The sequence below is a fragment of the Aquarana catesbeiana genome, linkage group LG09 (genome assembly GCF_042186555.1).
Source record: "Aquarana catesbeiana isolate 2022-GZ linkage group LG09, ASM4218655v1, whole genome shotgun sequence".
Lineage (NCBI taxonomy): Eukaryota > Metazoa > Chordata > Amphibia > Anura > Ranidae > Aquarana > Aquarana catesbeiana.
In genome coordinates, this window is record NC_133332.1 from 233710470 (window position 1) to 233736089 (window position 25620).

General features: G+C 44.5%; 1 protein-coding gene across 4 annotated transcripts; it reads right to left on the reverse strand.

Annotated features, from left to right (window-relative positions):
• Positions 1 to 210: 210 nt before the first annotated feature.
• Positions 211 to 24054, reverse strand: AJM1 (apical junction component 1 homolog). Of its 4 annotated transcripts, none has more exons than XM_073599954.1 (2): positions 23965 to 24054; positions 211 to 6860 (listed from the first exon to the last, which is right to left on the reverse strand). In XM_073599954.1, exon 2 carries the CDS (start codon positions 6804 to 6806, stop codon positions 3531 to 3533), a length of 3276 nt encoding a protein of 1091 aa, XP_073456055.1. In that variant the 5' UTR covers positions 6807 to 6860; positions 23965 to 24054; the 3' UTR covers positions 211 to 3530. The 4 variants fall into 4 exon arrangements, with proteins under 4 accessions (XP_073456055.1, XP_073456057.1, XP_073456056.1 ...); XM_073599956.1 differs by having other exon boundaries at positions 23978 to 24044; XM_073599955.1 differs by lacking the exon at positions 23965 to 24054 and adding an exon at positions 23082 to 23310.
• Positions 24055 to 25620: the final 1566 nt, after the last annotated feature.

Below are 25620 nucleotides of genomic sequence, written 5' to 3' on the forward strand. Positions count from 1 at the left end.
CTTCTAACTTTGTGGGAACAGTTTGGGGATGGCCCCTTCCTGTTCCAACATGACTGCGCACCAGTGCACAAAGCAAGATCCATAAAGACATGGATGAGCGAGTTTGGGGTGGAGAAACCTGACTGGCCTGCATAGAGTCCTGACCTCAACATGATAGAACACCTTTGGGATGAAATGAAGTGGAGACTGCGAGCCAAGCCTTCTCGCCCAACAACAGTGCCTGACCTCACAAATGCGCTTCTGGAAGAATGGTCAGACATTCCCATAGACACACTTCTAAACCCAATGGACAGCCTTCTCAGAAGAGTTGAAGTTGTTATAGCGGCAATGGGTGGGCCAAATCAATATTGAACCCTACGGACTAAGACTGAGATGCCATTAAAGTTCATTGTAAAGGCAGGTGTCACAATACTTTTGACAATATAGTGTATGTTAAAGGGGTATACATAGCTTGGTGGGAACCAGTAGAGGTTGTTATGGCTAAGTTATGTGAAAGTATTGTTATCCTTTAACAGCTTAAAACAGTTGGAGAAGTCAGTTTAAACACACAGGAACTCCTGCTTAGTCAAATGATTATGAAGAATAAAAATTCAGTGATTCCACACAAGCTGCGTCTACAAGACAAATAGCCAGAATGTTCACAACTGTCCTGGCTATAATGGAACCTAGACATGGATCAGGCTACTAGACATGTCACTGCCAGCAGATTCTATATCTAAGGCATTATATTTGCACAGTTCAACGTCCACTGCACCAGGGCATTCTGCTAGAGTGACTCTATATAGAACTTTTATCAAAAACCCGCAAACCCGCTTGATGATTGATAAAAAGCCTCATTGCTTTCTAAACAGCACCAGACATTAGGGTGGAAACAGCCTATACATATATTCGGTGCTCATATTTATACTTGAAGTACTCAAGGGGGTGTAGATGAAGGTCTAACAGAAGTATCAGCTTAATGTGGGCCTTCAGATTTAGAGAAAATATGTGGCCAGGGAGATGGGTAGGGAAAGGAATGATTATTATTATAGTGTATTTTTTTTTTTTTTAGAAAGTTGGTTTATGTGCCCATTCTCACTTTCCAATAATGTCCTTTTTCCCAAACTACAAATCACCTTTTTCGTATATGGTTTCTGTAAGGGGAATTAATATGGTAGATAGGTGTCACAACAATGTTCTGAGGTGTTGAATGACAGTTGAGCCATTTTCGTCTCTGGAAAACCACCACTGGCACATACCTCCTCTACCCCATTACATGTATAACTATAGTACAGGTGCTTTCCAAATGAGCATGTAAAAATGGTTTGTGGACAAAACATTTTGAGGAAGCAGTCAATGTGGGCGTGACTTTATCTCTATTAAATTACGCCATGACACTTCAGTTAAAGCTAAATATACACCCCCTTGAATATCATCATATAAGAAAGACCACTCTATCCCTAGATTAATTGCTCCCTGGAATATGCCATCTTAAAAGACCTGCCCTGCATCCCTGGGAACAGCTCAAGTCTAAGGAGCCAGGGAATTTAGTCAAGTATAGGGCCCTATTTAGTTAACATGGTACTCTTGGAACACCTGAATGGTAATGTCCTTTATTCAAGCTCTGCCCCTTCTGTCAAGTAATTATTCTGGTAAAATGTAGCATGCGAGGTCAGCATGCAGTCTGACATTTCAGCTGGAAAGATCACCAAACAAGAGAAAAAAGATGCTTCTCTAGAATGCATTAAGCCACATATGTCAAACACAAGGCTCGTGGGTTGAATGCAGCCCTCACACCCAGTTTTGCAGCAGGAACTCCATTTCACTACCTTCGGTTCTCACCCTTTACTCCTGCTCCCCGCTGTCACTTGTAAACACAGAGCCATTCTGTGTTTACAAGGGATAGCTTTTTCTCAGTGACTCCCGGATCTAACAGATTCCTGCACACATTCTCAGGGACATATCTCCAGAATCTGAGAGAGAGAGAAAACAATCTCCTTGCAAGGTGAGGCAGAGCCGTCTACACAGGGAGGTACTAGAGCTGAGCCAGGTAGGAGAGAGAGATGTGAGGAGGCTTTGTGGGGAGGGGGGGGGGCTATTTGGGTTGCACACATTTAGTGCACCCCCAAACCCTGGACTCTGTACATAGCACACCCCTGAACTCTGCATACTGTGCATAGGGCACCCCTGGAACTGCACTCTGTAGGTAATGCACTCCTGAACCCTGCACTCTGTACATAATGCACTCCTAACCCTGCACTCTATAAGTAGTGCACCCTAAATACAACTGGCCCTTTGAGGACAACCATACTGCTGATGCGGCCCGCAATAAAATTGAGTTTGAACCCCCTGCACTAAGTCTTTTGACCCCTCTCATTATCCCCTGCACCCCATTCCCTCTACAGTTTTGATGCTAAATTTGGAAATCAAAGAGCAGAATTAGATAATGGGAAATTGTAAATTTTGAGGCTTGGTGCCACCCCCTTTAATGCTTCTGTTCTAGGACTAGCCCACAAGTGTCTTTATGGAAAATACAGTCCATGTCCAACATCCTTGCCCTAAACAAGGCGCCAATAAAATTATCACCTACAATCTTAATATCAGAACCATGACCCACATAAAGGTTCACCTTCTACTCAAGGTTATACATTGCGCCCACATATGCAACATGTAGAACTAGGAAATGTTGCTTCAGTTTTAAAGCAATTATGTCAAGGTACTGTTGAAGAGGTTGACTACAACAAGGGCAAGGATGGCTTGCAAAGGGGAGTGCCTAGCAATTCAGTAGGATTCCCTAGCTCCTAGCATTTGAGCTTTCCCAGGGAAGACAGAGTGACGTTTTAAAGATGGCAATATAACCCAAAGAAGCATTTAATGCAAAGGTATAAAGGGTCCTTTAATTATGACCACCCTGTATATGTAGTCAGTGTCGGACTGGGGTATACATTGCCCACCAAGGACCAACCTTAAAATGAAAAATAATATATTTTTGCAATATAGATATTTTAAATCATAAATACACACTAATCTACATTTTGAATGCATTTATTCATCACCCTCTTGTTTGAAAAGCAATAAAATATACTTTTAAAAAATATTTTCCTTGTGTCAAATGCATTGTAGGGGCCCATATATATATAGCCAAGGTCCACTAAAGGATCCTTTGGTAGGTTTTTTGGCCAGTCCGACACTGTATATAGTATTAAATAGCAAACTACCATATCATCTTACTATAAAATAAACTATTCCGTAATTATATATATATATTTATAAAAAGCCACTAGTTTATGTGGTTGTGGCCTTTGGTACATGAGAGATGTCACAGTTCTCTCAGTGCCACGATTTGTATCTTACTGCATGCCTTCTGAGTGTTTTTGAAGTTCAATGTCCTCTACCTTTGCTTTAATTAACCCATTACTGCTGATACCCACGGTTTTATCTTTCATCCAAAAAAGCTGTATCTTAAGATGGCTCCTGATACAAAAGATAACGTAAACTACAAAACTAGAAGCCAAAAAGTCAGAGAAGCGTGTTATTTCTGAAAACAAATCTCACATGAGGTCATCCAAAAGGTTTGGACTGGCAACCCAATCAAGAGTCCTGGGTTCTGAAGCTGCCATGATCATGCACATGAATTGCTTGCCAGTCCTTCTATCAATGGGGTAGATGGTCGTGGGTGTAAATCTTTTATTGTTCTCCACAAACTCACACAGCTGCTGGTAGATCTTAGGATACTCGTGGCGTAGGAAGACCCCCCTGATCCTTAGTTCCCTCTGGATATGTATAAAACAAACTTCCCTGGCTTTCCTCCCCTCCTCCCCATCTTTATCCAAATCAGCGGTTCCAGGAGGTGGAGTAAGTATAAGGGTCTCCATGTCCTTTTCCTTTTTTGTGATCTTCCTCTCTGGACTAGAAGAGGCTAAGGCTATTTTGGCATACTTGCGGATGGTGGGTACATGGTGGGCTCTGGACGACAGCCGGTCCTGGCCACTTTGTCCCACAGCCACAGTTACATTCAACAGGAAACATTCCTCAGGGTCATACTGATTGCCAGCTATTTGCAATTCCTTGGCATGTTCTCCGAGGTTATCCGAGTAGCTCTCAAGTTCCCTCAGAGACAGATAGGTGGGAGACATGAGCAGGCCCTCCAGTCCTAGCTGAAGAAAATTATCTGCAGATCCTGGATTGGGAAAGCCAAGAAAAAGCACCCCCCTTCCTCTGGACAGATAGCCCACCTTGGCAATTCGAGAGAAGGCTTTGTGGACCTCAGTGTTCTCTCTGCAAAATTTGAGCACATGTCGACAAACACTTCCCATACGCCCATAGATGCAGCTTTCTTTATGTATATCCCAGTCCTCTCGTCGGCAGTTACGGGAACAGTAGTAGGTATAGCAGCTATGGCAAGACTTAAAGTAGAGGCAAGCATTAAACATAGTTTCAGTGCGTCTGCACTTGGCATTAGAACAGGTTAATAGGTCATCTTCGTCGGCACTGAGATCTGGTGAACAGTCCTCTAAGGGCTTATGAGGACTTGACACTGGCACCTCAGGGAAAGCACCCCTTCGCTGACCTCTGTGAGACTCAGGGAAGGTGGGAGTTGGCTGTTCTTTAAGGGGGTGGTTTTGGAGAAGATGAGACATCTGCCCATAGGACTCTGGTTTTCTTGGTATCCCTATCATGTCTTCCTTAATAAGCTTCCTCAGCTGATCAGCCAATGCGTCTGCTTCACTAGGACGACGGCTTGATGGTGGTTTATAATCGATCACTAGATCAGCAATTAGTTCATCAAGTTGCTCCAGGCTGCGGTGACGGGAAGACCTGCTTGTCATCTTCTCTTTGGTAGGGTAGGGGACATGTGTTGGATAGGTGGGTGGAGAGACTCCTGAATCTATCACATCCCAGCTAGCGGAGCGCCGCTCATTTCTTCCCACTCCGTTAGCTCTCAAGTCATTGTCTGTAATGGTAATTTCTGGGGTAACAAACCAAGATCTGCCCATGGTGTACCTCCCAGTGCCGCCATCTGTATGGACTTTCTCCAAAATAGAGTTCTCTGAGAGTGAGAGGGCAGCATAGCGCTTGGGAGAGCAGGAAAGATTAACAACCACAGGCTGGCGTCTATCATCTGGCGATAAGGCACATCGTTCACGGCACAACAGGTTTTCATAGCTGCGACCTCGTGAAAGTGGGTCTTCTTTGCGCCCACCAGTGTTTAAAATGTTGTCCCAAGACCTGGAATAGTTTCTGGAATCAGTCCCAAGTCTTTGCTGGTTCATGCTATAAGAAGCATGCCAAGATGATAACATTGCTTCTCTACTTGCTGTTTGTGTGGGAAATGGTGGCATTTGAATGGTTTGGTAAGATATCGGACTCTGATCAGGAAAATACCATTCACTGAATTGAAGAGGCTGCTGAGTAGTTCTGGGATATGGATATGTCCTAGATAGCGCTTCCCTTTCAGAATATTTTGCAATATCCTCAGAGTAATAAAGTTTTGACGATGTACTCTGGAGTGGATAAGAACGCGTGTCTTCATTATAAAGACTTTTGGCTTGGGCAGTACGAGGAGGGTAAAAACGGGGGTCATCACTATAAAACGTCCTTACTGAAGCTTCCTGGATAGGATACGTTCTAGGGTCTTCTATATAATAGGCTCTGGGTTGCACAAGGGGATTTTCTTCATAATATGGGTGTGTGGGAACCCCAGGTTCAGGATAAGGACGAGGATAATATCCCCTTGGTTTAACAGGGATTTGGCTAAAGTTACCATCTTCCTCAGTGTAAAAGTAAGCAGTGGGGATGGTGGGGCTGACATATTGTCCACAGTCCCGGGTACTGTACTGTGAAAAATCCCTTGGTGAAGCAACACTTTGGTATGGGATTCCTCGCACATCAGTTCCATACATTTCCTGCCCTGGAGTGCAAGCATAGTGGGTCATTCTTGGATCAACACTGTAGGAATCACTAGGTGTGGGTGTGCGAGACACTGACATCAGTCTTGCATTTGGCACTGCTAAGCTCCTAGGGGTGCCTGGCTGCCTTGTATAATGCTGTGCCTCCCCCCAAGCCTGGTTGGGTTTGGAAGCATGAGCGGCATGCTGAATAACTGCATCATCAGGCTTTATGTCAACCCGGCAACGCACATGGGGGCTTGAGATTGGCTTCCCACCATGGGGTTCTTCCATGCAGTTATTGCTTATGCACAAAGGAGAGATGCGGCTTGCACTGTTGCGCTGGGGTTGTAATTTTATGGGATGGACCTCATTCATTAATACCTTAGTAGGAGCATATGTGACTTCTCGTTTTGGAGAGGCTACAGATTTCTGGGGCTCTCTGGAAACCCTCACAGCCTCCCTGCCTCTCCTGGCAGTGGGTGGTGGGGACTGTGATGAAGACATCTGTATGGGAACTGAGGTGAAAGCGGTTTTGACTCTTGGTGCACTCTTTGATCTTGGACGTCTCCTTGGTTCTTTTGCTGCTTCCTTTGAGGTGTCCACCCCCTGAGAAGTGTATTGTGGGTCAGCCCTGGAAGTGGACTTCCTCACTACAGGTTGATTTGAGGGTTCTGGTGTGTCAGCACGCCTGCGACCTCCTCGTTGGTAGGCATCCATGGCTGGAGCGTTGGTCAACTGGTCATCTAGAGATTCAAGAAAGTCGAAGCTGCGGCAGTGCCTTTTGTTGAATGGTGGCTGGCTGAGGTCCTTCTGGTTGGACATGAAGCTGTCACATTGTGCAGGTGAACCACAGATTTGAGAATCAGTGCTCAGGGTCACCTTAACGTCTTGGTAAACTGTAGACACAAGTATGTCAGGTGGGTCTGTTCGTGTCATTTTAATGTAACGCAGTCGTGGCGAAGTTTGTGTTCACCTCATCTCAATGCTGATCTGCAGAAAACAAAGAAGAATCAGTTTATTTGATTGGAAAAATTACCTCCCAAAGAGACCAGAAGCACAATGATTCTTAGGTAACAACAATGCTGAAAGTGCAGCATCTAGTGGGGCCTGCAGGTACTTGTGTGCTAGGCTACAAATCAATCAGTACATCCCTGTGGCATCTCCTTATATCCTAAGCCCAGGCTTTGCATTGCAATTTGACTTTTGCTTAAATTAAGATTAAGCTCTACACTTTCCTGACACTAGGGCAGAGATTAAAGGACCAAATTCAAATCTTCATGTACAGTCTAAACCTAGGACTCCAGAGGACTTCACAGGGTGACAGAGATCGAACGAATGACTAACATGGGTACTTGCAGGCAACACATAGCATCTGCATTTTAGCACCGTTTGTTGTTTCCTTATAAATGTTTTAGGCCAGCTAAGGTACACTTTTAAAGTATAACTAAAGGCAAAACTGTTTTTTTTAGTATTGGATAGAATGCAGAGAGATTAGAACCCCCTGTCAGTTTGTATTGCTGTCTGTGCCCCCGTTAAGGAGATTCACCCTCTCTAATTGCCCTGTTTACCATTATCATTAAAAGCGAATGTAAAAAAATCCCAAATTTTGGGTTGTCCCCAGAAAGGTAATAGAGGGGAAATCTTCCAATGGGGGCACTAGGTCTGGTGACCTAGGGGTCCCCAAGGAAGTCCCTTCATTTGCAGGGATTTCCTCTCACTTCCTGTTTGGCTATGGGACAGAAAGTGCAGGGAAGGGAATTCTCCCCAATAGGACAATAGGACAGAGATAACGAAACAAAATCTGACAGTGGTTATAACATTCCCTTGCTCTATCCAAAATGAAAAAAAATGTCTACAGTTCTACTTTAGCCACTTACCGACCGCCCGCTGCAGTTTTACATCGGCTGTTTGAAGTAGGATATCGTTGTTATGGCAGCAGCTAGCTGCCATAGCCCCGGTATCCCCTTCTTCAGCAGGCGGTCCGTTCAGCAGGTGGTCTCTGAGGCAGATTCACTGCGAGATCACTTTTATCAGCGGCGGGAGAGGGCCCCCCCTTCCCGCCGTGATCCGGTGCCCTCCGCCGCTTACCGGAGCCATCAGCAGCGGCGGAGGCGATCGCGTCCTGACGTTAACTGTGCATGGAGACGAGTGAGAGTAAGATGGCCCCCCCGGTCTCCATACAATTGCTGGGCGAGAGCGTCGTCAAAATGTCACTTCCGCCCACAGCTCTTAAAGGGCCATTTTTTTAAAATAATTTTTTTAAATGACAATTTTTTTTTTTTAATTGCATTTTAGTCTAAATATGAGATCTGAGGTCTTTTTGACCCCAGATCTCATATTTAAGAGTTCCTGTCATGCTTTTTTTCTATTACAAGGGATGTTTACATTCCTTGTAATAGGAATAAAAGTGACAATTTTTTTAAAAAAAAAACTGTGTAAAAATAAAAAGTAAAAGGTAAAATAAATAATAATAAAAAAGGAAATTAAACGCACCCGTCCATGTGCAGAAGCGAACGCATACGTGAGTAGTGCCTGCATATGAAAACGGTGTTCAAATCACACATGTGAGGTATCGTCGCGATTGGTAGAATGAGAGCAATAATTCTAGACCTAGACCTCCTCTGTAACTTAAAACATGCAACCTATAGAATTTTTTAAACATCGCCTATTGAGATTTTTAAGGGTAAAAGTTTGTCGCCATTCCACGAGCAGGCGCAATTTTGAAGCGTGACATGTTGGATATCAATTTACTCTGCGTAATATTATCTTTCACTATATAAAAAAAATTGTGCTAACTTCACTGTTGTCTTATTTTTTAATTCAAAAAAGTGTATTTTTTCCAAAAAAAGTGCGCTTGTAAGATTGCTGCGCAAATACGGTGTGACAGAAAGTATTGCAACAACTGCCATTTTATTCTCTAGGGTGTTAGAAAAAAAATGTATAATGTTTGGGGGTTCTAAGTAATGTTCTAGCAAAAAAAAAGGTTTTTTAACTTGTAAACAACAAATCTCAGAAAGAGGCTCGGTCCTTAAGTGGTTAAGCTGTGATGATAGTTAAAATGATGATAGGTTGGGAAACACTCAAAAATCAAACTCCCTTATTTAATTTTTAAGTGACTCTCTAGTCATTGAAAAACATTGAGTAAACCCTGATGGGTTTTTCTTCCTTTCCTCATCTCTGTAAAGTAAAGGCATAATATGCTAGTATGCATCGCATAAACAGAGGCACGCCTCCAGCTCTGCAGCTCTCATTGGCCCTCTTATGACTCATCCCCCCTCCCTTCCTGGCAAACTCTCACAAGAGTGAGAGAGAGAGCTGTGCATGATGTCATAAGCCTAGGCTTTTTTCCAGACAAGAAACAGGAAGTGGGCTGTATAAGGTATTAATTGGCTGAAAAAAAATGTTTTACTATCCAAAGTTAAAACAACAAGGGCAAAAGACTTAATAGATGGAAAGATAAAAAAATTACTGAAGTTCTGCTTTAACCATACCTTTTCTAAAACTGACTGCTCAGTAGGAGGTTTAACATCATAAGTCTCACAGTTGCCCTAAGTAATGGAGCCACCCCAGCAACCCCTCATATATGCATAAATTAAGCCTAAGTTCACACTAGTGGAGCCGATTTTCAATGCAATTTTGAGTGCAGCTTCAATGCGAATCAGTGCGATTTGGATACGTTTGTAATTGAGGTTTTACTACTGCAACTCATCCCTGCTGTCAGCCAATGATGAGTCTTCCCTGTTGTCAGTGGGGGATTTCCTGCTGACAGCAGAATGTAAACAAAAGAGCTGGCATCCAAAAAAAAAAAAAAGAAGCAGCCTGGTGGTTCCCCCCAATCCATACCAGGCCCTTCGGGTCTGGTATGGATTTTAAGGTGAACCCCACTCAAAAGAAAAAAATCATGGAGCCCCCCTGCAAAATTCATACCAGACCCTCTTCTGAGCATTCATCAGGCCAGGAAAGGGGGGTAATGAGCAAGCCCCCCCCTTCCTAAACCATACTATGCCACATGCCCTTAACCTCCCTGGCGGTATGATTATTTTGGATTTTAGGTGCTGAAAGCGGTACAATTATTTTGCATGGAAATTTGGCGTTTTATATTGTAGGTCTGTAATTCTTAACAATAACACACTTAAATCTGTCCACCAAGAGTCTAGTAGATATCCCGGGTATGATAAAGTTTGAAACACAAAAACATAAATTATAATATAATAAATAAAAATAAATAATTAAGAAAAAAAAAAAATAATAATAATAAAATAAATTTCCCCACGATTCACTATCGCTCAATTCTGCAAGTGTTCTAATTTACTATTGCTGTTTTCTAGCTGATCTAAAGCCACTTTTGACATAAAGGGACACTTTTTGGTTGCTATGGACAATCTCCAGTTTCCAGGCAGAAAGAACAGTATATATCATATAAAACTGCATGCAGGGCATTGGACAAAGCATTGGGGACAAAAGGGATGTGAAATAATTTCATACAGTACTGTAATCTGTAAGATTACAGTACTGTATGTGTTATGTTTTTACAATTTTTTTAAAAATTTGCCGCCAGGCTCCGCCCCCGTGCGTCGCGCCGCTCGCAGGGAACGGAGCCTGGCACAGAGAGGCTTCGGAGAAGACAGAGCCCACGGATACAGCGGGGAACATTGCAGGATCCTGGGGACAAGGTAAGTAAAGCCACAGCAGGATCCTGCGATGTAATCCCGAGTGTGGCTCGGGGTTACCGCTAATGGTCCTGAATTTTAACCCCGAGCCACACTCGGGAATACCGCCAGGGAGGCTACCATAGGCAGGGGCACTTTGCCAGGGGGAGGGGAGGGACCCCCCCTGCAAAGCAGCTTGTCCCCATATTGATGAGGACAAGGGCCTCCTCCCCACAACCTTGGCCCGTTGGTTGTGGGGGTGCTGGGGGTAGCTTATCGGAATGTGGAAGTCCCCAGTGTAAATAAGTATGGGGTATAGAGTACTCATTTACCCCAAAAAAATTCAAACGTAAATAAAAACACTAGACAGTTTTTGACAAAGCCTTTGTTAAAAAACAAAAATAAACATGTCCCCCAAAGAAAAATAACGATGAACGCCAGCCACCGACCCACACAAAAACAATAACCTGCCGCCCAGTGTACATGACCGATCCCATCTCTTGCCAACCGACGGGATCGGTCATGACCGAATTACAGCGCTTCCCTGTCACCCAATAACATCATCGGGTTGACACCCGCCCACAAGATGGCACTCGGAGACCATGCTCCGTGAGGTCATAGGGGCGGGATCTCATGGGCTGCATCTGTCATTATAGGACAAGGTGCTTTGGCAGGGGGAATCCCCGCTGACAGCAGGGATGACTCATAAACAACCGCAAATCATATTGTAAAACAAATCAAAAAGGCATGCAAATTTGATTTTGATGCATGTCTATTGATATCTATGGGTCACAAAATCGCAGTGCAGAGCACTAAACATGCACAGGACCCTTTCCAAAATTGGATTGCAGTCGCACTGCATGTGAAGAAAAAATAATATAGCGTGCACAATTGCGATACAAGTCATATTGTAATTGAATGTTATAAAAATTACTTTTCCTTTTCAATCTGCAGCTCTGTAAATTTCTATATATGCAATGTAAAATGGCTACATGGAGTTGTTCTGTACACAGAATGTGTACTGACCACTCCCCAGAACCATAATTTCCTGCTTGTGTGATTGGCTCACCAATTTTCCCAGAAGTCTGCCTAAGATACAAGTCAGAATTCAGGCATCCCCTGCAACAAAATGTCATTTTTGGTGAGATATTCCCAATAGGAACACATCTAAAGGGATGCAGGCTTTCCTCATTAGTGCCCTGCAGGTGCACACCTGACTGATAATTATGAAACCACTCCCATTAGACCTACTCAGAACAGTGGGGCCTCTTCAATGTCGGAGGTGCGGCAGGGAGCAGCGAGATGACATCATCTCTCACTGCCCGCCCTGCATCACCGCACTCCTGCCCTCACTCAGAACCGACAACTGCACCTGCCTCTTTGCTAAATGGACCAGTGCTGCCCGCCTGCCACCAATGCAGCGACAATGCACATTTGGTGGCACTGGCTGGCATGGCAAGTGACAATCTGCAAATAGTGGCAGGTGACGTGGCATCCACATCTGGTGGCAAGTAACAATGCACATCTGGTGGCAGGTGATGTGGCAAGTGACAATCCGCATCTGGTGTCAGGCGATGTGGCAGGTGACAATCCGCAAATGGTGGCAAGTGACGTGGCAAGTGACAATCCACATCAGGTGGCAGGCGACGGTGGCGAGCGACAATCCACATCTGGTGGCAGGCGACAGTGGCAAGTGGCAATCCGCATCTGGGGGCAGGTGACAGTGGCAAGTGGCAATCCGCATCTGGGGGCAGGAGATGTGGCAAGTGATAAGCCCATGACTCCCATTGATTCTGCATTATGTTGAGTTCTTTATTTCATTATATATTACAGTATAACAATAGAAATAATGCGCTTCAATCACCCTGACACCATATCAACAATGGTGCCGTGATGATTGAAACGCCAACACCAGCTCGCGAAAAATTACTTACAACCCACATGCCCCCCCCCGGGCCTACAAAAAGGTTGGTGACTGCTGCTATGGGCTCGAGCCCCAGATCTTTTTCAGACCTAGCAACGCCCCTGGGGGAATGTTTTTTTTCCTCAACAAAAGTGGAGTTACGCTTTAAAAATAAAGGGTGGCAATGTACAGTTACTCAAAGAAACCCATCTTCTGTAGTTTAGTTTAAGTCAGAGTGAAACATGATTGCTGATTGGCTCTTATGGGTTACTGCACTTTGCACATTGCTTTATGCCTCATTAAATGTCTCCACATGAGCCACTCTTGAACAAATTCAAGGCAAGCTCTGGTCTAGATGAAAATTGCAAGTAAATCAGGTTATGTTGGGCTGAACAAACACCAACAGCTTGGTAGTCATGACTCAATGTACCTAAACACCACCGATGATTTACATTAATGGCTACAGATGATCTATTTTCCTGCCTCCTTTAAATAGCTTGCAGGCTTCTAGGCATGACCTACTGGCTCTTGGATTTCATGTAACCCCCTCCACTCCTGCATTATGTGTATTTGCAATTTCTTTCAGTAACAAACCACTCAAATTCCCACTAGCCTGTAGCATACACAGGGCCTAATGTGCTGTAGACTAAAGTAAAAAAGTCTCCTGAGCCGTATGCCCAGAAAATAAATCTTAGGTTCCAGCTGCAAATTAAGCTGCTTCGGAAGAGCCAACATCATGTTGCAATGGAAGGAAAAAGGGGAGCAATTTTACTGGCAGTGACATTGAACTCATTCAACGCTTCTGCTCTACAATTAGCTATGTAGGGAACTAGCCTTGGAAATGCCCATCTTTTTCTGGAGCAGCCCAGTCTGAGATCCATTACTCTTCAGTGAGTTGCCATGGCTGGACTGCCTCTATGTGGTGCAGTTGGTAAGCTCAGATTGGCTTTGTCCAAAAGATCTAAATGGCAGGGACAAGACTACCCCATCGTCATATTTGTGGCCACAATGCATCAGCTGTAAAGCCCAGGTACACACGATGAGAATATTGGACAAATGATTGTCTATTTTTTTTTTTGCATGCTAGTCTCATATGGAAAATGAAGAGGTTACTCAACTTACCGCAAAGTCGCGTATGACAGAATACAACTACAAGCATAGTTGTGCTCTTCCGATATTTTGTGGGCGAAAACTGTACTGATTAAAAGAAAATCATACGATCTGGAATCGTATGAGAACATTTTTCATGTTTGTCCGTTTGGATAATTTCGGATGAACTGTCGTAATCGGCTCTTAAAAAGATGTGTACTAACGTTCAGATTACCATACGATTGCTTCAAAAGTGGCATTTTTCATCCGATTTTCTGATCATGTGTACTAGGCTTAAGGGTCAACCACTTTAACGCTCAAGTAGAATCTAGTTGTCCTACACATGCAAACAAAATCAAAATGCTAAGAGTATTATGTGGCCACTCTTCCCTCCCCACAGCTTTTAATAGTCACCATAGCTGTCAATAGTGGGGTGGCCATAGGCATCCTTTAGGTATTCAATGGCAGATCATAGCATGTGTTCAGTCCTCAGTGTCTGAAAAATGTCACATGGAAAGTCTGGGATGAGACATAGGAAGAAAAGACACCTCAGGCGTCATACTGAAGAAAGGAGGGTGTCCTCTCCTCCCTGCACCGCCTGGCCATCTCCTACACTGTGCAGGATGGAGCTGTCAAACTGACAGTTTTATATATTCCTTAATGGCCTACCCTTACACAGGCTATCCCCCCTTCAGTCTATTATGAATGCTGCTGCTAGACTAATGCACCTCACTAATCGATCCGTGACTGCTGCCCCACTCTGCCAATCCCTTCACTGGCTTCCCCTACCCCATCGTATAAAATTCAAAATGCTAACCACAACATACAAAGCCTCCACAACATCGCCCCAGCGACATCACCAACCTCATCTGCAGATATCGCCCAAATCATCCCCTCTGCTCCTCCCAGGACCTCTTGCTCTCTAGCTCCCTTGTTACCTCCTCTCACACTCGCCTTCAGGACTTCTCCAGAGCCTCTCCCTTCCTCTGGAACTCCCTGCCCCAGTATATCCGATCAGCCCCTAACCTGTCCACCTTTAGAAGATTCTTATTCAGGGAAGCCTATCCCACATCCACCTAACAACTGCCCCCCAGGCCACCCCCCATCAAATCATTCCCCCCTGCATTTATTACCTTTTGTACCACCACCCCCTCCCTTTAGAATGTAAGCTCTATGAGCAGGGCCCTCCTGTCCCTTCTGTATTGAACTGTACTGTAATTGTGCTGTCCCCCCCTCTACATTGTAAAGCGCTGCGTAAACTGTTGGCGCTATATAAATCGTGTATAATAATAATAATAATAATAATATTCTCTTACCCAGGTAAACCTTACCAAGCCCCATCTGAAGCACTGATAAACAGATTTAGCAGGACACTCTGGAGGGCTGATATACTTTATTTTTATAGCAGCCAGAATTGCCAGATCATTGAAGACACTTTCCATCTCTTTTGAATTAGTAAAAGCTAAACTTTTCTGGCTAATGACCAATTAAAAATGACCTGCAATACTAAATTATAGGCTGGAGACCTTCAGGGGTGCCTGGGACCCCTGGATACAATATGTTTTAGGTGCACAGGAGAATAAGTAAGCAGTTGACCCTTCAGTATGGATACCTCTTTCCTGACCCTTAACCAACTCTCTCCTTGACCCCGCACCCATCCTTCTCTCCAACCCCTCCCTTATCTTTACATGGAATGTGGTCAACACCAATAACAATCATTGAAAACAAAAATGCTAATACCAATTAAGGCTACTACAGTTCCCAGATGGAAAAAACTCATTTTGGGGATGGCAATATGAATAGAACCTGGCTGTGTTTTAACATACTATGACTAAACTATGCTGTAAGACCTGCCCTACATCACGTTTGGTTTGCCATAGGCCAAATGGTGCAAACCCCAGGGTTGGTGTAAAGCGACTGTCATTAGTATCCCCTGCACCAGCCTGTCCAGCATATGTCCAGTTGTGGAAGCTCCATACCTCTTGGCTCAGAGGAGAGCGCACTTTGGCATCACCTTGGTGACCAGAGGACTTTGTCCTCGTACTACTCACAGTAATTTCATTGCGATAAGTGCTTGTTTCTTGTCTTCAACAGAAAATAAGAAGGTTCCTGTATTAGTAAAGGCGTGCACAGACACCGCCAGACTGCCAGGCTGCAAATCTGCATGTTACTACACAGATTTCTGAACATGACAAGGTGCAAAAACACTGAATAAATACATTTCAATGACGGCATCTTACATAAAAAAACAAAAAACAAAGTACTGAAAAAAAAATCTTTGCACTAAACTATAAAGGGGGGCTTGGCTGAAAAAAAAAAAAAAAAAAGTATTGTGAAAGGATAATGGGGAGCCAAAGGTTAGGCATCTCCATCTTACCGCTCTCCATATGTTCTGTTCTCTTTCCAAATTTGACTTTTAAACCATCAGACAGCCCACAACTTGGTCCCTATCCAAGGGGAGGATTCAGGTTGCCTAGGTTTTGGCTGGCAATTCTCCTTTTAATTGTTCCTTGATCTGTGTCTAGCACTGGCTATCTACTAAAGTGGAATAAGAACCCCAGAGATCTTTGGTATAACCCACAAAATATTACGGCTTCACTTGTAGAACATTTGCAGATATATGTGTGAGCCACACACTACTCTTTGCTACATGCATATTTCTGGGGTTAGAAAATTGATCAAGTAACTTAAAGCATATCTAAACACAAGACTAATATACTGTATATTGCGGTTTACAGGTCCAGGGGTATAGATAGACATTTTGGGATGCCCACCTCTGATCACCTGTGTTTAGATGGTAAAAAATCTGAATGTATAACCTACATAATCATAATAAATAAAATTAGAAGAACAGAAATGTGTACATTTTGCTGTGAAAAGGTAAATGTAGCACCCCGTCGGTGCCTGTCATGTGACCAATGATCACATGGTCTTTGCCAGAGATTCTTGAAGGACTGACGTCAAGGTAGAGTTGATCAGGCAGTGGCTCTGTTTGGAAAGTAATCCTTCCTTTTAAGAATGCCCAGGCCATGGTCACATTACTGTACTGGTCCCAAATATACCTTGTTACATCAAAATTATTCACGTTACTGGACGCCAAGTTTAACCAGTGTTTATTATCTATTTATTCTTCCTTTATTCCTAATTAATAAGTAATCACAATCATGTATACAGGCAGTCCCTGAGTTGCAAACATTCAACTTACATTCGACTCATACTTAACAATGGAGGCAACGTGACGTCACGCTGGTCCCGGAAACTGCTGGGTGGCCATCTTGCTGCTCACCGCATGCTGCCACCTACTGTCTGGTGGCCCTGTCAGCAATCCTACATCACTGCATGGCCAGTTAACCCTTCCCTATGCTATCCAAAACTTAAAGTGGTTGTAAATGCACAAGGTTTTTTATCTTCATCCATTCTATGCATGAAGGTGAAAAACCCTTCTGTGTGCAGCAGCCCCCCTAATACTTTCCTGAGCCCCCTCTCGATCCAGCGATGTCCACAAGGTATTTGCCTCTCCGGAGACTCGCACTCTTGATTGGCTTTTGGCAGCAGCGGGAGCCATTGGCTCCCACTGCTGTCAATCACTGCCAGTGAGCCAATCAGGAGACGGAGGGGGTGCAGCCGAGCCACGGCTCTGACACAGAGCAATGGCTCGGGAGCGTGCCTGTTTGGGTGCCCCTAGAGTAAGCTGCTTGCTCTGGGGGCACTCGGCAGAAGGGAGGAGCCAGGAGCGCCAGAGTGGGATCCGAGAAGAGGAGGATCTGGGCTGCTCTGTGCAAAACCATTGCACAGAGCAGGTAAGTATAACATGTTTGTATTTTTAGAAAAACAAACAACCAAGGCTTTAATATCGCTTTAAAAATAGTTTTTTGGGCTGGAATTACACCAATAAAATGTACCTGTTCCAACTTACATACAAATTAAGCTTAAAGCGCAGGTCCGCCCAACAAAAAATAATTAAAAGCCAGCAGCTACACATACTGCAGCTGCTGGCTTTTAATAATAGGACACTTACCTGTCCTGGAGTGCAGCGATGTCGGCACCGCAGCTGATATTTCCGCCAGCTGTCGGTTGCTGCCGCTGCCATTGCAGGTAAAGGAACCCGGTAATGTAGCCTTACGGCTTCACACCGGAAACCCTACTGCGCATGCGCAAGGCTCTGATCCTCTCTCCTACTGGCCCGGCGACAGGGAGAGGAGGGAGCCCCGCGGTGACTTCATGGGCCTTGGCAGGGACTCCCGGAAGTGGGAACAGGTATTTCCCCCCCCCCCCCCCGAAAGGTGCCAATTGTGGGGGAAGGAGACAAATGAGCGAAAGTTCCACTTTTAGGTGGAACTCTGCTTTAAGAACAAACCTACAGAACCATGTTCATAACCTGGGGACTGCCTGTATAGAAGTCTGCTAAAGCAGATCTGAATCATATGAAGCAAAGTAACCATGTTGTAGAGTAGAATGAAACAATTTAGAAATCTTGATGCTAAGTTGCTAACGCTGGTGAGAATTTAGAACATTGGCAGCTATGGCACTTTCTATTTAAATCTGAAGCAGCGTGGAGCTCAGAGATAAAGGCACTTCTCTGTGCCTGAACACTGCTGATTACTGATAGCTATTCGGAATAGGTACACCAGGGAAGGACTGGGCTGGGGGGGCATTTGCCCCCAGGGCCAGTAGTAATAAGTAATAAGATATGTTGGGATGATAACCTAGTGCGGGGTCTCTAAACTCTTCAGTTTGGGCGCCACATTGTATATTTTAAAAATATTTGCGGGTTGAAAAAAATCAGTTTAACCACTTGCTAACTGCCCTATAGCAGTTCTACTGCTACAGGGTGACCGCGCTGCACAGGATCTTGTATATATGTGTGTGTGTATATATATATATATATATTATATATATATATATATATATATATATATATATATATATATAAAATGCATGTATATGTGTGTGTGATCCTGCGCTTCCGGGTATTGGGCATGAGTGCACACCGCCGGCAGCTCGCTCCCTCTGTGATTCTACACAGCAGGAACTGATCAGCAGGTCCCGCGGCCCATTGTCCGCCGGCACCCGCTGATCATTCAGTACACAGGCAGAACGGCAATCTGCCTATGGAAACATGGCAGATCGCCGTTCTGTCAGTAGGGAAGGCATTGATTCTGTGTTCTTGCAATGCAGGAACAAGGATCAATGCCTTCCCCTAGTAAAAGCACCTTCCACACAGTTAGAAAAGTGTCAATAGTACAATAACAGTGCATATTTTTAGCACTGATCACTGTATTAGTGCCACTGGTCCCCAAAAAGTGTCAGTTAGTGCATTAAAAAGTTTTACTTGGAGTTTTTTTATAATCAGCATGATATGATTTAGAACAGGGGTGTTCAAACTTCTGACCTTCCTGAGCCACATTGGAAGAAGAAGAATTGTCTTGGGCCACACATAAAATACATTTACAGTAGGGATGAGCAGAAAAAGTTGGGCAGATCACAAGTTAATGATCAATGATGTACCTATCTGCCGCATGCCCCTGATTTAGAATATCAGAGAAAAAATGTCAGTAAACTAAAGCAAAGAAATTTTAAATAAACTTGAGCCCATCAGAGTCTCCTTCTGGGTCACCCCTGACAAATTCCCCATCAGAGTTCCCCCTTAAACGAGAGTCCCCATCAGAGGGCCAGATAAAATCTAGCAGGGGGCCGGATTTGGCCGGGGGCAGTAATTTAGAGACCCCTGGCCTAGAGGTTTTACTTTACCATTCAGCCATCAATTAGAGCTGAACCCCCAGTCATTGACACATATTGGCCCTTTTATAGCTACGCATTCCCCATTTAAATCACAGCATCTGACAGAGGGGAATCTTTCAACACCAACTGCTTTTGCTGCTCTGGATGTCATGTGAATGAATGTTGAGAGCTGTAAAGGAAGAGGATGCTGGAAGATGTAAAAAGGTGTGTGGCAATGAAATGTATTCTTTAGAAACAGACATCATTCACCATGCCCACCAATCAGTGTGGTACCATGTCACACTCTCCATGATACATTATCTTTAACTCACAGAAATCTGTCAATGGGTGTCACTAGGATTGGGCAACCAAAGCATGTGCCGAGCATGTTTTGCTGGGTTCTCGGGTCCCAAGGCCATTACCACCCATCTTTTACCCTAAGGCTATGACCGCTCAGCTTTTACTCTAGGACCATGACTGCTCAGCTTTTATCCTAAACCCATGACCGCCCAGCTTTTACCCTAAGGCTATGACCGCCCAGCTTTTACCCTAAGGCCATGACTGCTCAGCTTTTACTCTAGGACCATGACTGCTCAGCTTTTATCCTAAACCCATGACCGCCCAGCTTTTACCCTAAGGCCATGACCGCCCAGCTTTAACCCTAAGGCCATGACCGCCCAGCTTTTACCCTAAGGCCATGACCGCCCAGCTTTATCTGAGAAGATAAAGAGCCTCATCCACAAATACCACAAAAGACTTCAAGCTGTCATTGATGTTAAAGGGGGCAATACAGGGTATTAAGAACTGGGGTATGTAAACTTTTGATCAGGGTCATTTGGGTAGTTTCTGTTGTCATGATTTAAAAAGAGTAAACACAGTTGATTGATAATAAATGGCTTCAACCAAACACTAACCATGAGTGAAAGAAAAGTTTTTGTGTTATCATTCATATTCTCTGAAAAATGGCCAAGAAATCATAAATTCTGCCAGGGTATGTAAACTTATGAGCACAACTGTAGATATTAGCGCCATATGGTAACAATAGCCAATGTCAACCTACAGCAAAACTCCATCTAGACAGACATAAAAAAAATACAGCTTATGTAAGTACTCAAATGATGTCTTTTTTTACCTTCCTTTTACTTCCAACATGGCAGCACAAAGAATGGAAGGGAAGGGTCACCACTATGAGCCAAAAAAGGACTCCATATCCTTAATTTCTTTATACAGACCTGTCAGTCTAACACAGAGGTCATACTTACAGGAGAAAAGAGCACAGGTTGACTTTATCAATGTGCTGCTTCCATCCATCATCCAATCATCAGCTGGGAGCAGGTCAGTGACCAAGCTGTAATGCTTATGTGCAAGTTGTCACCAGGACTGGCTAAATAGGATTACAAATAGGTATTATAAACAACTGACATATGTATTTCAGCTTTAAATCTTCCAATAGACCTAAAGCTGGACATACACCATACAATTTTTTTATTCAATTTTCTATAGATTTACCTTCAACTATGTAGTGCAAGAGCCTGCCTGATTGCATACAAAATTGAAAATGTTTAGGTTTAACCTCCTATTATATGTTTTTGGTAAATCTAAAGAAAAGTTGTACAAGAAAATTGTATAATGTATGGCCAGCCTAAGATCCCATACATACTATACAACTTTTGTTTTCTAATTTCCTTTAGATTTACCAAAACCATGCAAGGCCCTGCTTGATTGCATACAAATTGAAACGATTAAGGTTTGACCTCATATTATATGGTTTTGGTAAAAATAAAGTAAAAAATCTACATACAATTGTATAGTGTGTATCCAGCTTTAGACTGCGCTTACCAAATCTGTGGCCAACTCCTCAGTCCTACAGAGACTGCGAAGCATCATGACCCCTCTACCATAAAAATCGTATGTCTGCAAAACGGACATGAGAGAGTACCGCATTCAGGGCTGGCACAAGGATTTTTGACACCCTAGGCAAAACCTCATTTTGCCCCCCCACCTGGCTCCACCCCTGACTCCACCCCCTTTGGCCTGCCCATGTATACCCCACCTTTTTAATGAAGCGCCCATCAAATGCAGCACACCAGCACCTATCAAATGCAGCCTCACCAGCGCCCATCAAATTCAGCCTCACCAGCGCCCATCAAATGCAGCCTCACCAGCGCCCATCAAATTCAGCCTCACCAGCGCCCATCAAATGCAGCCTCACCAGAGCCCATCAAATGCAGCCTCACCAGAGCCCATCAAATGCAGCCTCACCAGAGCCCATCAAATGCAGCCTCACCAGAGCCCATCAAATGCAGCCTCACCAGAGCCCATCAAATGCAGCCTCACCAGAGCCCATCATATGCAGCCTCACCAGCGCCCATCAAATGCAGCCTCACCAGCGCCCATCAAATGCAGCCTCACCAGCGCCCATCAAATGCAGCCTCACCAGAGCCCATCAAATGCAGCCTCACCAGAGCCCATCAAATGCAGCCTCACCAGCACCCTTCAAATGCAGCCTACCAGCGCCCATCAATGCAGAATACCAGTGCCCATAAATGAATGTTTGCTTGCTTCCATTCATTTTAGAGTTGGGACACAGACACAGGCTGCTGCGCCTCTGACACTATGTGTGAACGGAGCTGCGGCTGCCTGCTAACGCTGAGACTTAGGGGCTTGCTGCAGATAGAAGAGAGTAGGAACACCAGTGGCTGGGTGCCCTAGGCGGCTGCCTAGTTTGCCTAGTGGTAGCACCAGCCCTGACCACATTCGGATAATGTGAGGGATTACTGCATGTCATCCAATTACTGGTAGACGGAGATTACATGCAAAGATTGTACAATGGAAATAGTTTGGAAAATTCCAAGAGAAGTGGTTCTGGCCAGACTGTTGGAAGTTTAAGGAAAATTTTTACAAATGATCAACTCAGCATTGTGTGTTTCTTAAAACCATAATCTCATATTATCCAATGCTTCTGAAGTGCCACTTTGTAACTATAAATATATACAATTAGCATCCTAGGTATATAATAAAACAAAAAAAAAAATCATAATTACGAAGAATATATGTCTTCCTCATTTGAACGAATCCTTTCCCTTTCCTTCCCCCCTTTTTTTTTTTAAATATTTTTTGAAAGGATACATTAAAATATTTCTTGACATTGTCCTACAGATTTTCAAGGGGAAAATTTAAAAAGCATAATATTGTATAATCCAGTGAATAAATGTGCCTTGTTTCATAGCGTCCCTGGAAAAAATCGTAAAATACTGGCATCTTTGGTTGTGATGGTAGTGATATCTAGAATTACTACGGGAGGTTAAAATTTATATGCAACCAGTCTAATAAAAATAAATAAATAAATAATACATATATATATATATATATATATATATATATATATATATATATAAAAATCCTCAATTTTATCCTTAAACATGTTCTTTAGAGAAGATGTGTATATGTGTGTGTGTATATATAAAAAATTATATTACAAATGAGTATATCTGACTTTACCGGAAAAAATGATTGGTGAGGGGCACTTTGTTGCATCGATCTGTACCAATGTCCCGGAAATCCAGTGATCCCCTACATCATCCATCGTACCATATGCTTTAGGTCAGTTTGTAAAAATGCTCCTAGAAATTGACCTGACAGCTTGAGTCTACCACATACAAGAAGAAGCCTCTTGTGTCCAGCCCAAGGTATAAGCCAGGGACATTTCCAGGGACAGATCTTTAAAGCCTCGGCTTGTCCTCCAGCTCTCAGCTGACAGCTGGCAACTATGCCATCGCCTTGCCGCAGCAGTTTGCCGAAGGATGAAAGCCGGGGACAGATGAAGTCATTAAACATGGCTGCACACACCTCAGGAAAGGATATGACATGGATCCCGGTGTCTCCCTCATGTGATCAGTCTGATCTCCGGCTCCTGATCTGCAGCAGCTAACAAGCTCCTTATCCTACGAGATCATTAGTCAGGGTTAATCCTCATGTGAGTTCACCCCTCCTCCCCCCTGCAGCATGGATGGGGAGAGGGATGGTGTGGTACCCAGGATGTAGGATGCTGGATGCTGAGCTGTCCTAGAGCCTGGACCAAGGATGCACAATTCACCAAGAGCCTGCAGAATCCTACAAGGCTGCATGCACAATGTGATGTGACTCTGCAGCTTGATTGCAGATCTGTAGTTGGATTTCAGGATGCTGGATCACCCTCCACCCTGGATGCAGGTTGTTGCATTAGCCTGGACCCAGGATGCTGGATCACCCCCCACCCTGGAAACAAGATGCTGGATCACCCCTCACCCTGGACCCAGGATGCTGGATCACCCCCCACCCTGGAAACAAGATGCTGGGTCACCCCTCACCCTGGACCCAGGATGCTGGATCACCCCCCACCCTGGATGCAGGATGCTGGATCACCCCCCACCCTGGATGCAGGATGCTGGATCACCCCCCCACCCTGGATGCAGGATGCTGGATCACCCCCCACCCTGGACTCAGGATGTAGCATTAGCCTGGACTCAGGATGTTGGATCACCCCCCAGATGCTGCACTAGCCCCTCTGCAGGATGCTATTACCTCTCTCCAGTGTAGGTGACAGTGGTGCAATTCCCTCCATCTGCCCCCTTGTCTCCCCACCCTCATCTACACCTCTCCATCCATAGCGCCCCCCCCCCCAAGCATTGCACTGATGGTGTCCCCCCCCCCCTATGTTGGATCCCCCTGGCCCAGGAGCCCCCCCAGGTACCTGTTATACTCACTGATGTCTTCTTAGAAGAAGATTCGACTTTCAGCCTCCGCAGCGCCCCTAGTGGCCGCCGAACGTGCAGCTTTTTTTAAAGGGCTAGCCAGGAACGTCAAGGCAAGGACGATGTGATTAGGAGCTGGCAATGAGGGATTTATGAGGCTGAACAGAGGTGGGGGCAGGGCACAGGCTCCTTAGATTTGCTGCCCTCAGTTGCCCCTCCTGTAGAAAGCAGCCAGGGATATAAGGGTGGCCCATACACGTACCGATCTGATGGAACCATTCTTTCCAGAATCAGATCTATGAATTATCACAAAGACACATAGTGGGGGGATTTACTAAAGCCAGAGAGTGGCAAAGCTTCCACGTTTTAGCCACCGTTTACACCGGTGAGGCTTGTCATGCAATTTACAGGTCCAAATAGCATTAAAAGTCGCACCCGACTTTGCAGTGCCGCACCGATTTGAAAAAAGTTTCTGCGATATTTTTTGCAATTTGCGGTGCTACTTGCACAGACATCTGTGCATGAAGTCGCTCCATATCCATGCGTTTGGCCCCCTAATCTACATGCAGGGCACCGAATGCATGGATTTTTTTTTTTTAAGCAGGTGATTAGAGCCAGAAGCTTTAATAGGCTTCCAAAAAGGGTGGGCTTAATATTCGCTATTGTCTTCCTGATTCTCCTCCCGGCCAATCAGGAAGCGGGTCCTGAGACCCGTCACCCAATTGGCCGATAGGAGAAGTGATCCTATTGGCCGCCTAGGAGAACGAGGGAGGAGACGCAGAGGAAGCCGCTGACTATGACCTAGATGGGGTAAGAGTGCGGGGCTGGTGGGGGGTCTTGCGGGTGACCTGACTGACTGGAGGGGAGGGGGTGGATGTGGGTGCATTGTTTGCCACCACCCCCCCCCCAGAAAATATGCCGCCACTGAGTCACACTGACTTTAAAATCATGCAATTTCAAGTGAATTTGCACAATTTCAAAGCTGTATTCAGTGTGAGCTGAAGTTAGAGGCTGATTGGCTACCATGCGCAGCTGCACCAGATTTTGAATGCTCCAGTTTTAGTAAATCTCCCCTAGTGCGTCATCAGTCGATTTAGATAAAACCGATCAATTTCTGATAGGTCTGGATAGAAAATCTGATAAATAAAATAAATAAATATGATCATTAATGCTGAACTTCAGGTATGGATTTAATTGCATAGATACATTGGGCCAGCTTGGATCAATGTAAGTAAACACTTCCATATGTGTGGGACCGCTGTGGAAGCAGAGAATCATTGTAGTAATCGGACGTTTCCGGATCTCCCCCCACTCGTCACTCTGATAGTAGTACATGTAATACTCCCCTCCCCCCAAGCTGACAATGCTGCTGTCCAAAGGTGCCCCTGTGCTCCTTTATCCACTGTGGAGACACCCTAAAACAGGAGGTGTGTTACTGGCAGGATCACCAGGTGAAATCGGAGAGAAAAACGCCTAAAAAAAGAAAACTAATGCAGCCACCATATCTAAGGTTTGGTAAGCTGAAATATATTACATTTTTGGCTTCGGCTTTAAAGGGGTTGTAAACCCTTTTTTTTTTTAACTAGTTGCCGCCCGGCCCTCCATCAAATGACGGCGGGGCGGTGCGGCTCTTGTTCTGGGACGCCATCATATGA

Excerpts from the sequence above, each read along its gene's own strand:
- AJM1 (XM_073599954.1), bottom strand. The coding sequence starts at position 6,806 with ATGACACGAACAGACCCACCTGACATACTTGTGTCTACAGTTTACCAA.